The sequence below is a fragment of the Erithacus rubecula genome, assembly GCF_903797595.1.
Source record: "Erithacus rubecula genome assembly, chromosome: 8".
NCBI classification, from domain to species: domain Eukaryota; kingdom Metazoa; phylum Chordata; class Aves; order Passeriformes; family Muscicapidae; genus Erithacus; species Erithacus rubecula.
Window position 1 is genome coordinate 31,401,531 of NC_136659.1, and position 13,014 is coordinate 31,414,544.

Genomic DNA, 13,014 nt, shown 5'->3' on the forward strand with positions numbered 1-13,014 from the left:
GAAGGTTGGACTGAGGCAGGGATGTGCCAACCTGTCTTGTCCTGGGAGTGAGGAATGAGCTGCCCTGATGGCTGTACTCACAGGAAAGAGTGATCAGAGCAGGCAAGCATCTTTGGGGCAGTGCAGGCAATTGTGTGATGGGAAAGGATGTGGCTCTAATGAAGCTGTGAACGTGGAGCTGTGGGAATGGGCAGCGGTGTAAATTCACTGTGGTTCACTGATCACTTTGCAGAACTCAGGGAGGAAATACATCTTCCTTTTTTCTCCTCTCATGCTTATCATCTTCAGTAAATCTATGCCTTAATGATATTAAAGAGACATATAAAATTGCATTTGAAATCAAATTAATGTCCTATTTCAGTGAATAAGATTGTTGAAATAAAGCTGCAAAACTCATACAGACACGACAATCACTAAGCAAAAATAAATCCACGTGGATCCATATTCCTCAGACACAGTCCCTGTGGCATCCAGTGATGGAATAGGAGATGAGGGGACTGTAGGTGGCTCTGAGTATTTGCTGATGGAATAGATGTTCCTAAAGCAGCAGGAGATGGGCAGAGGATTGGTGGAAGTTAAGGGAAGTCTCTGCTGGAAAGGTGCAGAAGGAAATGGAGGGAGAAACAAAATTTGGGCACCAGTGTGTCCTTTGAGGCAGGGAGAGAAGACCCAGGCTGACACTAGTGTAGGAGATTTGGTTTTGTGGAAGCATTTCATCTGGATTTGATGTTTGTGTGAATTTCATTCTGCCTGAATTACTCCAGTAGTAGTTTTGGCCCATTTTTTTGCTCAGGTGTTTAATTTTTTAATTCAAACCAACCACTGCTGAATGCATGAATAGAAACCATTCCCTTGGTGGAACAGGCAGAGAGAAAATTCAGAAAGATGAATCCTTATGGTGTGGGAAGGGTTGCTAATCAGGGACTCACCAGGAGCAGTGGTTCTGGATCCTTGTGGGCAGCACCACCAGAGAAACCAGACAACACTCTAAGTTGTGTGTTGAAGCTCTGAAATATAAAATTAACTGATAATTTTCATAGGTCACGCTCTTTCCCATAAACCAAACTCATCTGCTCTCCTGGAGGGAGACAGAACAACTGGGCTGACTTCTCATTATCTCCTCCTATGGCGTGTCCTTATTGAATTACTGCCGGGTAGAGGCAGCAGATGCTCATCAAGCCACTGCAGGACTCCTGTGTTAATTGAACTGTGATGGGGATGACAGCAGGGAAGGTCAGGATGATGGGACCAGTGATGTAACGTGAACTCTGGTAAGAACAACCTGCACAGGCAATTGACCTTGCTTAAACAATGTCACAATGAGGTCTTTTAGCAGTTCAAATAATTCTGATTATTTTTTTGTATCAATACTGTGGCAGTGTCAGGGCTCCCTGGCAAATTGTATTATATTGTGTTCAGGGTAAATGTATTTTTCACCTTTAAGAGATTAGACTTTCCTACATGATAAAATCCAGTGAGGGGCTATGGCCAGCAGCAAGGGAAAAGAAATGGGAATGGGAAAGGTAGCAAAATCTCAGAATTCCTGACCAGAATTGTGATTTTACTCAGCTGGTTGCTCCAAGTGCTTTAAAAGTAGTGTCATTCTTTCTAACTGCCTGTATGACAATTTGGAGTTCTTTGTTGCTGTCGTGCATAGTTAATCCTGGGTTGAAAACAGGTTCCCTTTTAAGTAAATGTGCAGGTATTATGAATGGATTTTGATAGGAAGAACCAGTTTTACCCCTGGTTCTGCAGCTCTTGCCTGGGAATGCCTGAGTTTGGGGCACACATCCCAGGGCCAGAGCATGTGCCTGGTGTTCCTCCCCTCTGGAGCAGGGGATGGCAAGTGCTGGTGTGCCCCTGGCTCTGGGTGCTCTGCAGAGGCAGGTTATTCTGCACACTGCCATGGCAGGGAAAAGGTCTGGAGACCTTCCATGGGGTCCCTGATGAGGCAGAGTGAAGGATTTGCTGAAAGGGGCAGCTGGTGCATTTTTGGAAATGAACTCCACTAAAAAGCAGATTCTGCTTTTGAGAACAAGCCTTATACCACTGCACTGTGTTGCTCTTGGTGACTTGAAGTCTGTGTGGCAATCAGTAAAACCTGAGTTTGGAGTACAGTGTGTACACATCTGTCTGTGTGCTCAGGAAGCAATTTTTAGAGGTTCTTTATACCAATATTTGGTGGGGTTTTGTGTTTTTAGCTGTCATTGTCTCCTTATATTTTTATTTAAGCAATATAGCTTTTTCTTAACCCTTTTATTATACTGTCTGCCTGGGCCAGCTGGCATCAATGTTGCAAAGTAAATAGAAGGAAAATTAATGCATCAGTATTAAGGAATCAGAAAGTATTTTTTGATTAATTTATTTTAACAATTCCAGCTATAATTATTTAAAATACATATTGTGATATGGGACCTGACTTATACAGGATATTATTCTGTAGAAATGATGAAGCCTTGGTTATAGGAGACTTAATGGATGATGTTCAATAGGAAATGAAGAGGTACATTGTCAGGGCTTGATAAACTCTGTGTGTTCCTGGAGTGCCTCAGAGTTTGCCATGCATTGTGCTCTTTATTTTCTCCTTTCCTACAAGTTTATTCTTTGGTGCACTGAAATAAACAGCTGATGGCAGAGGATGCATTGGAATAAACATTTATTTCAGCACTTTGGAAATGAGTTTTTTGAAATGGGATCTATCTTGTGGATGTGTGTGTGTGTCTCTTCTTATTAGCTCATTTGGGTATGGGCTACAGCTAGGTAGGGCAAATGGAAAAATAGTAATGACTACCTACAAATAGAGGTACAGATCTTGTGGAAATTATTCTTAGTGTGTGTGTTGCAGCAGAAGGAAAATTATACATTTAAGAGGTATATTGAAGGTGGCCTCTGCATGTTTGGCTGGCTATTTTAGCCAAAGTCACCAGAGTTTAGAAGTGAAAAACTGAACCCCACATACTCTCCCCAGAACTGATTTACAGGCTAAAATGGTTTTCCTGCCTATTTGCAGTTGTTACTTTGGTCAGGGGTTTGGGTGTGTGCATGCACCCAGTTGCTCTGGTTGATGTGTGGAAGTGCAGAATATAACAATTTAAATTGGAGATCAGCTTCAGCTGTGGCAGGGAAGCAGATGGTCCTTCCCTGCTAAGCAGAGCCCAAGTCTTTGCTGAGCTCATATGCCTGTGGTACTTGATTGTATTATTCTGACCTTGTGTTTAAGATTGATAAACTCTACATGGTGGCCATATTCCAGTGAGGAGAGAAAAAACCCCTGACCTACAGCCTGTGATGGTGTACTAATGTCAAATAATATAAAGTAATATCAGAATGCAGAAGAAAATCACTGCAGTAAAGCAATTTAATTTCTGAACTGAAAGCACTTTAATGGGAATGCTCAGGAAATCTGCCATTGTTCCAGCAGCAAAGGTTATGAGGTTGTTTATTCTTTTTTTGAAACTCTGCTGCCTTGTAATTGGTGACTTTGAACCTTTCTGTTGTTTTCCATGTGAATGGTCCTGCTGCTAAAGTAGGGACATGGCTCTCTACTGAGTTTGGTTTCCAGGTTTGCCTTTTAAAGGAAAATAATTTCAAATACTAGTTTTCAAACAGTATTATACTGCTGAATGTGCATTATATGCAATGCTTTGCCAGTGAAGTGAGAGTAATCCTCTTTGAACAAAAACTTGCAATAGAATTTACTGAAATAGTGTTGGAAGTAGTGCCAGCTCCCTTTGCCTTTGTTTAATTGCAATTTAACAGTAATCCAAGATCTGTGCAACTGTGACAGCAATTCTTAGATATAGCTGAGTTTCAAAGGACCTTCAATTCATCCATTGCCAATGATAAAAGCTACAGCAGAGCAGTGTATTGATAATAGACTCAAACTTTTCTCTATCCATTGAGAAATAAACAAAAAGAAACTTTTTTGTCCCTCGGAGCTATAAAGTTTTGTTGTTACAGAAAGGATGTGCTATAGTGTGAAGGAATCACTGAGTTATTCCAGGCTGTGTTCTGCTGTGCTGGTTGAGAAGCCTGGCATGAGGCATTCAGCTGTAATGTACAATGACTGTATACATAACCTAGATAAAATAACTCCCCAAAATTATTTATCCCCCCAAAAATGGGACCTGGTAAGTTTCTAAGGTGATGAGATGTTTGGTTTGAGTTTCTACAGCCTTTTTGTTTGTATTTAATTAAATATATAAAAGTGCTTGAGCAGCCTGAAAAGGTTACTTAAAAGTTGTTGGACACTTTCTGTGTTTTGCTGCTCAGAAAAAAATCAATGCCTGAGTTCACCAGAGAAGCCTATTGACAGTCTTGAGCATTTTGATCTTAATTGCTCTGTACTTGTTCCTGCTGCAAGGGGTATGATAATGGCTTGAAGAACATTTGTGAAGGTAAATTACCCTACTCTGAGTGCTAAAATACAACACCAAAAGCACCAAAAGGTCGGTGGCTCTTAAATCCCACTGAGATATCCAGGACTCAGATTTCACTTGGGCACTGGTCACACTGAATGCAGCTTGTGGAGGGAGGTGCTGGGGAGATCTTGGGTGTGGAGCATCATTTCTCTGCTCTCAGTGAGGGCTGGGGAGAATCAGGATGGTACCTGAACCCTGGGCTTGGGAGTCTCCTGCCCTTCTGTGAGGGTGTAGATCGCTCGTGTTTGTGTGCAAATGAACCAAGTTTTAGCTGTATTTACCTGATCTCCTGAACCAGCTTCTTGGGAAGAGTCTGCAAACCACATTCACTTTATATCCTTGAAAGTCAAGTGTGTTCCCGTGGAGTCCATTGGAAGTACTCAGAGTGAAGGAGGAGTAAGAGCAGCATTGTTTAACAGAGCAGTTCTGCTCCAGCACTGCTGTAATTAAAGTTGTTCTACTGATGGAAAGTCTATTCTCTGGTGTTTTCTTTAATGTAGTCATAATGCATCAGTCTGAGCTCCCTTGCTGGAACATCTTTCATTATAATCCACTTAGCTAAGTTTATAATTAAGCTTCTAAATTCAAACCTGCTTTTGTTGCATTTTTAGGATGTACAGAGACTGAAGCAGGAAAACTTAGGATTCGTGTTTTTTACCCCAAACAAGTTGATGTCAGTTAAGAACCAATTAATTGACAGTACAGTAGTTTCATATGCTTGCTTTTAATTTCCAGGATTTTCTATAGTTTTGGAATAAGAATTGGATGCAATTGAATAGAAGAATAAAGGAAAATCATTAATAGATTTTTACTGTTTTGGCTGCAGACAGCTCAAAAATACTCAAACTTTCAAAGATAACTGATATGATAGTGATGACTTACTGAGCTTTCCAGCAATGGAGTGCTGAGGAAGATTGCTGAAGTTTCTCTTTGAAGATGGACTATGAAATTTCTGTTGAGCTGTACTGATTTGGAGGTTGTGCAGGCTTTCCTCCCACCCAGAGCAGGCTGGTTGAGACTGTCTGCTCATTGTTTGGAATTACCTTCTCCACGAAGAGGTGTGAACACTAAATACTTTTTCAGGCATTATTTACTCTTACAGTTGTTGTAGCAAATTATCAGAGAGCTGTGGGGATTAATGTTTGCATTTCCAAGAAGTGACTACTTAGGACAAAAGTGCTGTCAGGCAGTTGTCACCCTGATGTGTAAATTCACTCATTCGCTCTCTGTGTTTTTAACCAGGATTTTCTCAAATGCTCCTGGAAGAAGAGCAAATATCCTTAGATAAGACTTGGAGGTGAGGCAGGAGAGGTATAGAAAATCAAGCTACCATTCTCATATATGCAAAGTCACTCTGCTGAAAGCATAGGGAGCACTTGCAGAATTGAGTATTAGTGTTGGAGCATGACCTGAGGTGACTTTTTACACGGGAAGTTTCTGACACAGTTGGAAGTGGAGAGAGCTTTGGGTGCTTCTGCTTTCACCAAAAGACTGTTTCCCTTGCAATGTGCAAGGGAAAAAAATGTTTTGGGTATAGAAATGTAAGGGAAGTTTAGTGTAACTGTGTTACCATTAAATAAAAGACTGGGCACATAGGTACTTACATTTGTGTCCCTGTTTCTGGTTTGGCATATGTGATTGTCCAAACACTTCTATTTTGTTAAACTTCATGCCTGTAACACTAGCATTAGTGTTGTTGTTGTTTTTTTTTTTGGAAATCCCTCCCCCAGGGATGGTCAGCACTTCTTGTCTGTGGTGATCAGGCTTTGCTGCTACAAGCCAGGCATTCTGCTGCTTTAGAACAGAACATAATTAGCTTTTTGGATAGCAGCTTTCTGAGCAGGCAAGGCAGACTTTATCCTCAGATAAAGAGTGTGATATAAACATCCAGATTATATTGGAATATCACACAAAATGGGTTTGTGTGTAATAGACAAACAGTTGCACATTTAATGCTTACATTTGTATTAAGAAAATTTATTCATAATTAATGATGTGCTAGACACCTGCCAAATGATTTATAGCCACACATATCATCTGTAATGCCTCTTCTTATTTGTTGTTGCTATTCAAAGTATTTGGGATTATTCTAATTGCATAATGTGTTTTAGATTGAGAGAGCTACCCCAGGTGTCCTTGTCAGCATTCCACCTCGTACCAAAAACTAGGTCAGATTTACCCATGATGGGAAAGGTCACAACTCCTGTGAAGTCAGGGGGAACTGAACTGATGTATGACAAGGCTGAAATCATGTCTCAGGCCTGGATCAGTTAAAATAGATCTTTTTCTAAAGCAGTATAAAATATGTTGTAAATCCGTGTTGGAGCAGAGCCAGGCTGAGCTTGCCTAAACCACAGGAATGGAGCAGGACTGGGGAAATCCCTTTTCCTGTGGAAATCTGGAGAAAGAGCAGCAGGTCCCTTCTTTAACAGTGCATTATGTGAGAGTGGAGAGTCAAATTTGGGCCATCAGTCTTTTATTTTTCATTGTTGGATGATTTTGAGGACTCTGATGTGTCTTGGACTAGCACAGTGCCTGTCACTTGGAAGAACCTGCCTTTGACTGCTCAGCAGTGGCTGGAAAATGGGAGAAGTTTCCCAGAGGCTTTTTTCCCTCTCTAGCTAAACAGGGATTAGACTGGATTTTGGCTGTTGGATATTCCATTGAAGTTGAAAATTAAGTTAAATTTTGATCACTTCAGAAATAAGATACTTGTCAGCTGTAAACATGTTTACTTATTTCTAGCATTTTTTCACTGGAATGGCATGCTTTCAGCAGAAATACAGGTTTCTAAAATAAGTTTGCTTCTTAAAACTAGTTTTATTCAATCCTGTCATTAAGAGAATTAGCAGTGGATTAGAAAATGTAAATTTGTTATGATCATTAAAAAACTTGCACGTGTATTTTTGGAGACTGCCTGTATATTCCCAGTCATTACAGCTAATGCATGATATCCTTGTTTTGCTAAACAAACCAAACAAAATGACAAGGATGCTTGTGACTAATCCTCCAAATATCGAAACAACACTTCATTATTTAATTAGTGCAAACTATTTATAATCCAGGCCTGGATTATAAAGGGTATTGACTAAAGCCAGATAATTTTGGAGGGGCAAAATATTTTTTTGGACAAAACCACATACCTTGAATATATTTAGGGAATAGCATGTTAATGTGATGGTGGTGAGGCCTGGCAGAGACTGCCTAGAGAAGCTGTGGCTGCCCCATCCCTGGAAGTGTCCAAGGCCAGGTTGGATGGGATTTGGAGCAAACTGGGATATAGTGGAATGTGTCCTGCCCATGGCAGGGAATTGCAATGAGATGAGCTTTAAAGTCCCTTCCAACCCAAACCATTTTGTGGTTGTATGATATTTAAACAATTACATGAATTTAATGTCTAGTCAATCATTTTTAAAAATATAAATCTCATTTTTCTTTCTCCTTTTTTTCCTCTGTGTTTGCCAGTTTACAGTTAGCCATGCTGCACATTTGGGAGCTGAGATATCATGTAACTAAATTTGATGTGAAATGTTGGTGGCCTTCATAATATAATATATTCATGTTTCTGTAGATAGCATATGTTGCCTGTGCAATAATTTTTTATCGTATCAGGACAGAACAGCTACCATTCCAAACTGTGTTACACAAACCTAGATACACAGACACATTTTTATTGTGCTTTGCTGGGGTGTAAATCAGTGGAATCTATTGAGCACTGCTGGGGTGGAGGAGATTAGAATCAATGTCATGGTGTCTAATTTATTTCTGTTTTTTCTGACTTAATGTAATCTCTGTTCTTGCTCCGTGGGGAGCAGCAGCCAGGTATCTTTGTAGTGATGCCCGAAGAATGAACATCCCTGGAAACCCTTGTTTTGGGCAGGAGGCTGCTTCTCCCAGGGATGTGCTGCTGTTTGCTGACCCTTTGAGTGCTGAGATGAAGGCAGTGCAGTGAGAAAGCAGCTCATGAGCACTGCTGGTGCTTCATTAAAAATCTCAGCATTTTATCAGCTGTTACCTGAGTCGCGCATTTCACGCCCCCGCCTGTTTGGGTTGTGATGTTTTTATGGCATTGTCTGGCCCTGGGCATGTGGCTCCCCTCCAGTGCTGAAATCTGAGCATCCAACTAATTTCCTTCCTGTTTTTGTAGGTGAAGCACAAGGCTGGTGCTGGAGCAGTGTCACTAATTCCTCTGCTTCCCTTGGCAGAAAGTCGGTGACTCTGCTCTGGGGCCGTCCTAGGCGGTGACTGCGATGCTGAAGGCACTGGGCGAGTGGCTGCTCCTCAGCTCCTCTGTGTGAGGTGAGCAGCCTTCCTGATGGGCAAAAAGTGCTGACTGGCAGGGTTTCTGAGGGTTCTTCTTCCCCACACCCCAAGGCTCCACTGCTGTGTTGGATTTCTCAATGATGCTCAAGATTTCTGAGCTCGTGTGCTTCCTGTGATGCCGCTTGTGGTCTGTGTTACCTTGCCTGGGTGTTGGGGTTGGTGGGTTGCACTCTGAATTAAATGTGAATTCTGAATAAAATTAACCCAGAAGACACCAGCAAAGCATGAGCGTGGTCCCTTGCCCACATTACTGTGTTTGGTCAGGTTGATGGGTTTTTGGCTTGTGCATGAGATGCTGTTCATCTGAAACTCAAGGATGAGCTAAACCAGCTAAACCATTGTATCTCCCACTCCAGTCAGTCAATATCTGATTAAATGTAATTGCATGAATTTATCATGATAGAAACTGTTTCAAAGTAATTTGAATACAGCCTGGAATTAAAAGCTCTACTGTATATTCAGTGTGTACAATGTCCAAATTTATCTTCAGTTTCTTATCAAGAACGATGCTGTGTATTATGTGCTATGACAATGTTGCTTTTCATAAGGTTAGGAATGCAATAGAATTTTCTAGACTGAACTTCTAATATCTGATAATTTTAATGAAAATCACCAAGATTATGCCTGTGAAGACAAATCTGAAGGCAGGTGTTATCTCCATCCTTAAGCAAGTATGGATGTAACATTTTAACCTATAAATTAGGTATTTTACCTAATTTTACTTAATTTACTTATAAACTAATAAGTAGAATTATGTGAAGAATTTGAGCATGGTGTAAATACATGGTATAAATACAAAAGCTGTTGCATCAGAAAAATTAATATGCAAATTTACATCAGAAACTTGTTTGATGTGGAAGTACTACAAATGTTTTTTGAGATTTCTAAATTGTTTCCACCTGAATATGGATGAATCCAAAATATCCTGAAACTCATGTAAAATCTGCCTAGGTGTCTAGTTGGTCATCTTGTGGAATGAGAGACACAGAGATTGGAATTACTAGAGTGAATTGGAATTTTGAAGATTTTATTTTGTTGTATGAATTTCTTAATCTGCAGTTTGGAGCTGTTCTGTAGTATATAAACAAAGTGAGTGTTTGCTGAAGCTGGCATTTAGGAGTTGGTCTCCTGCTCTGTATGGAAGACCCAAAGAAACATTCCTCCTTGCTTCCAGCACCACTCAGTGATAATTTTAATGAATTGTGTGGTCAAAAACTGCTGTAGCAGCAGGATTTGATCCACTCCTGTCTCATTCACAATGTGCCTCTGGTATTTGTCTGAAGTGTTGGGGAGCTTAATTAAAATCTCTTAGTCATAGAGACCTCTCTGGAGTAACTGGTTGCTGACCTGGAGCTCAAAGGGATTGTATGAGTGTCCCAAATTCCTTAGAAATGCCTGTCTAGTGTCTAGCTTTCCCTTTCAAGCTGGTCCATCATGTGCTAATAAGCAACCCTCATTTCCCCACTTCCCTTCTGCATTTCTGGTGTTGCTCTTGTGTATCCCATGTTTGCACAAGGTTTGGAGCTAAAACTTCCAGGCCTGGGTCTTAAGTGTCCAGTGGGGTCAGGATTTGGAGCTGAATTTTGTACAGGGAATTCATTCTCACTTTGGTTTAGTCTGCCTATATCAAGATAAGAATCCTGCTAAAGCTGGAGAGAGAAAAGAAGGGACACCACACACTGCTGCTGGATCCCTTGCCATTTATTGGCACTGGCAGATTTCTTCTCAAGAGCTGCTAAAAGCATTTACAGTGGCTTTGCAGGATGGGACTGCAGTTCCTCTGGGAGCTGGCCCTTCCCCTCTCTCTTCCCCTCCTCCTTTTCTTTCCTCCCTCTCCCAATAAAGCACCTGTAACAGACTTGTCCTCACCAAATCTGGCACTCAGGGACTGGTAAATCTGCAGTGGCCACCAACTTATCTTTAGGCTGAGCCTGTTGCCTTGGTGGTTTAAATATTTTAACAAGCCTTTTCTTTTTTTGTGTTTGTTTTTTTTTTTTTTTTTTAATTTTAATTTTGCTTTTTTTTTTTTGTTTGTTTTTTTTTTTTTGTTTGTTTGTTTTTTTGGTTTTGGTTTTTGTTGTTAATTCTAGGACCAAAGAATACAAGAGACTGAATTATCTGAATTATGCTTCTACAACAGAACTGGGTTTCTCCTCATTGGGCATGGCAGAGCCTGGGGAAGCCCTTCCTTTTGTTTGTTTTCTTAATATTGCAAACAGCTGATCTGGAAGCCAGGAGAGGTCACCAGTTTGTCTGGAAAACAGGTAGGAAAAAGATATGTTAGCTTCTCTACTAGATATTTGATGTGTTTAAGGATGGTATGATTGCCCTTTCTCCATTCTGTTTTAGTTCAATAATAAATTTTAAAAGTCTGATAATATCTTGTATTCTAATTTTTTTAATTCTGAAAAATAGAAGGGTTTAATCTGTGTTTGACATTGGTAATCTACATGTCTGTTGCAATTATGCACCCAGAGTATAATTCTGGACTGCTTAATGCTTGTCATCTAAGAGTATTTTTACTGGATTATCATCCTAATGTTGCTTTCTTGGAAATATTTAATAATTTTCTTTTAATTTTTGTATTCAAGGGGCACACCATCATCTCTCAGGATGAACTGAGTCAGCAGTCCATGCTCTTGGTCTATCTATTTACAATTGCATTGGTACATTTAGGGAATTATTTCTGTCTCTCATGCAGTGGCTGGATGTGCACAAGGTGTGAAACCCGTGCAGGTGCTTTGGGAGCAGCACAGCTCTTGGTGCTGGAGTGGGTGGGTGGCAGATGGGCTGGTGCAGCTGCACAGAGCCAATCATGGTGCACTGGATGCTTGTTTTGTAGCACCACACACAGCAGCAGAGAATGTTCAGTGAAATGGAAAGATTGGCAAACTTGGGAAATGTTCACTTGAAGTGCTTAATCAAAAATACCAAACTGAACCAGGGGTTTCAGTGCCCAGGATCCGTTTTTTTGGTTTTTTGGGTTTTTTTTAAGAGGTTCTTTGGTATTTTGGTTATTTGTTTTTTAATTGCATTTCTGTATACGGTAATAGACTGAATTAGTGGAATAATGAAGCAATTTTTCAGGGAGAACTTGTGTCCTTCTCATAGGATCAACACAAACTTCTTGCCTGGCTGCTGGTTTGGGAAGTTGGGAAGGGCTGGTAAAGTAAAGCATGATACTGTATTTACTGTATTGCTAAAGACTTTTCTTTGCACTGTCTAGCATAAGAAGTGAGGAGGAAATAAACAATGACTGTCTTTTCTCCAATTCACTGTTATTTACATGATTTTTGAACAAGCTTTGAAAGGTAAAGTTGTTTTCTTAAGACAAATTAGAGCCTTCAGTGCTGTTTTCTCTTCAGTTCCAAAGTGTGTTGTACTGTCAGTCTTTAGGGCTGTGCATTGAAAATCATAAAACTTTAATTTGACTTGATGATTCCAGCTGAAAATAAGGAGCTTTCAATGCTTCAAAGGCATCTGGGGCAGGTGTAATTAGAAGAAAATTTGGTGCCCAGGTTTGTGTGGGCACCATTTCTCTGAAAGCCCCACAATGGGCTTGTTGTGAAGGTTCCTCTTCCAGATGCACGAAAAAATTGTCAGTTCTTGTGACTCCCACAGTGGATTAAAAATATCTGAGCTCTCGAGAGTCATCTTAAAAACTTTAAATCCTAAGAGTATTTTGGTGTATTTTCTCTGCTTATGGAGTGTAATGAGGTAGAAAACAAGTTTGACTGATATGTATTCCAAATGAAAATACCTTGTGAGTTTCAGCTAAATGTATTGTCCTGACTGAGGAAAAAAGACTTTTCTCCAATGTTTGTAAACATTACCCCTCTCTGGTTTCTTTTCCCCCATTGAAGTGTTTTGTTGAAAGTTAGATACAAGTTACATCTAAGCCCCAAATGTTTCATTCCAGGTTGAAATGAATAGTATGTTCACCCAAAACATTTTGTTTTGCTGAGAAACTGAGTATAATTTGTGAAGCCCCTGTTTCCTCTGCAGTAGTAGTGAAGCATCAGCATTTCTAAATCCTGAATCTTGTGTTGTTTCAGTTGTCCTAAGAAATAACTCAGTGGGTAGGGTGGCATATGTGGCTTCATTTCATAAGCATTTCCATGCTTTAACGGAAAAGGTTTCTCAGGTAGGATTAATCACAAAGGTGTGTGTTTCAGAAGATTAAAAAGAAGTGTTTTGGGAAGAAAGGGGTGGTGACTTAAATGGAACAGGTAGATCTGGGGAAGTAGAAGGGTTAACATAACCCCTTGTG

The 13,014-nt window shown here is 40.2% G+C and overlaps 1 protein-coding gene across 6 annotated transcripts in view; it reads left to right on the forward strand.

Annotated features, from left to right (window-relative positions):
- Positions 1–13,014, forward strand: part of THSD7B (thrombospondin type 1 domain containing 7B) — a 484,878-nt gene that overhangs the window by 233,068 nt on the left and 238,796 nt on the right. For all 6 annotated transcript variants that reach the window (XR_013774988.1, XM_079311745.1, XM_079311747.1 and 3 more), the window contains 2 exons: positions 8,627–8,720; positions 10,835–11,008. Coding sequence is in view for 5 of the 6 variants with exons in the window: in XM_079311745.1 (XP_079167871.1) it covers positions 10,870–11,008 (139 nt within the window). In the remaining variant the exon portion in view is untranslated. The remainder of the gene's footprint in view (positions 1–8,626; positions 8,721–10,834; positions 11,009–13,014) is intronic.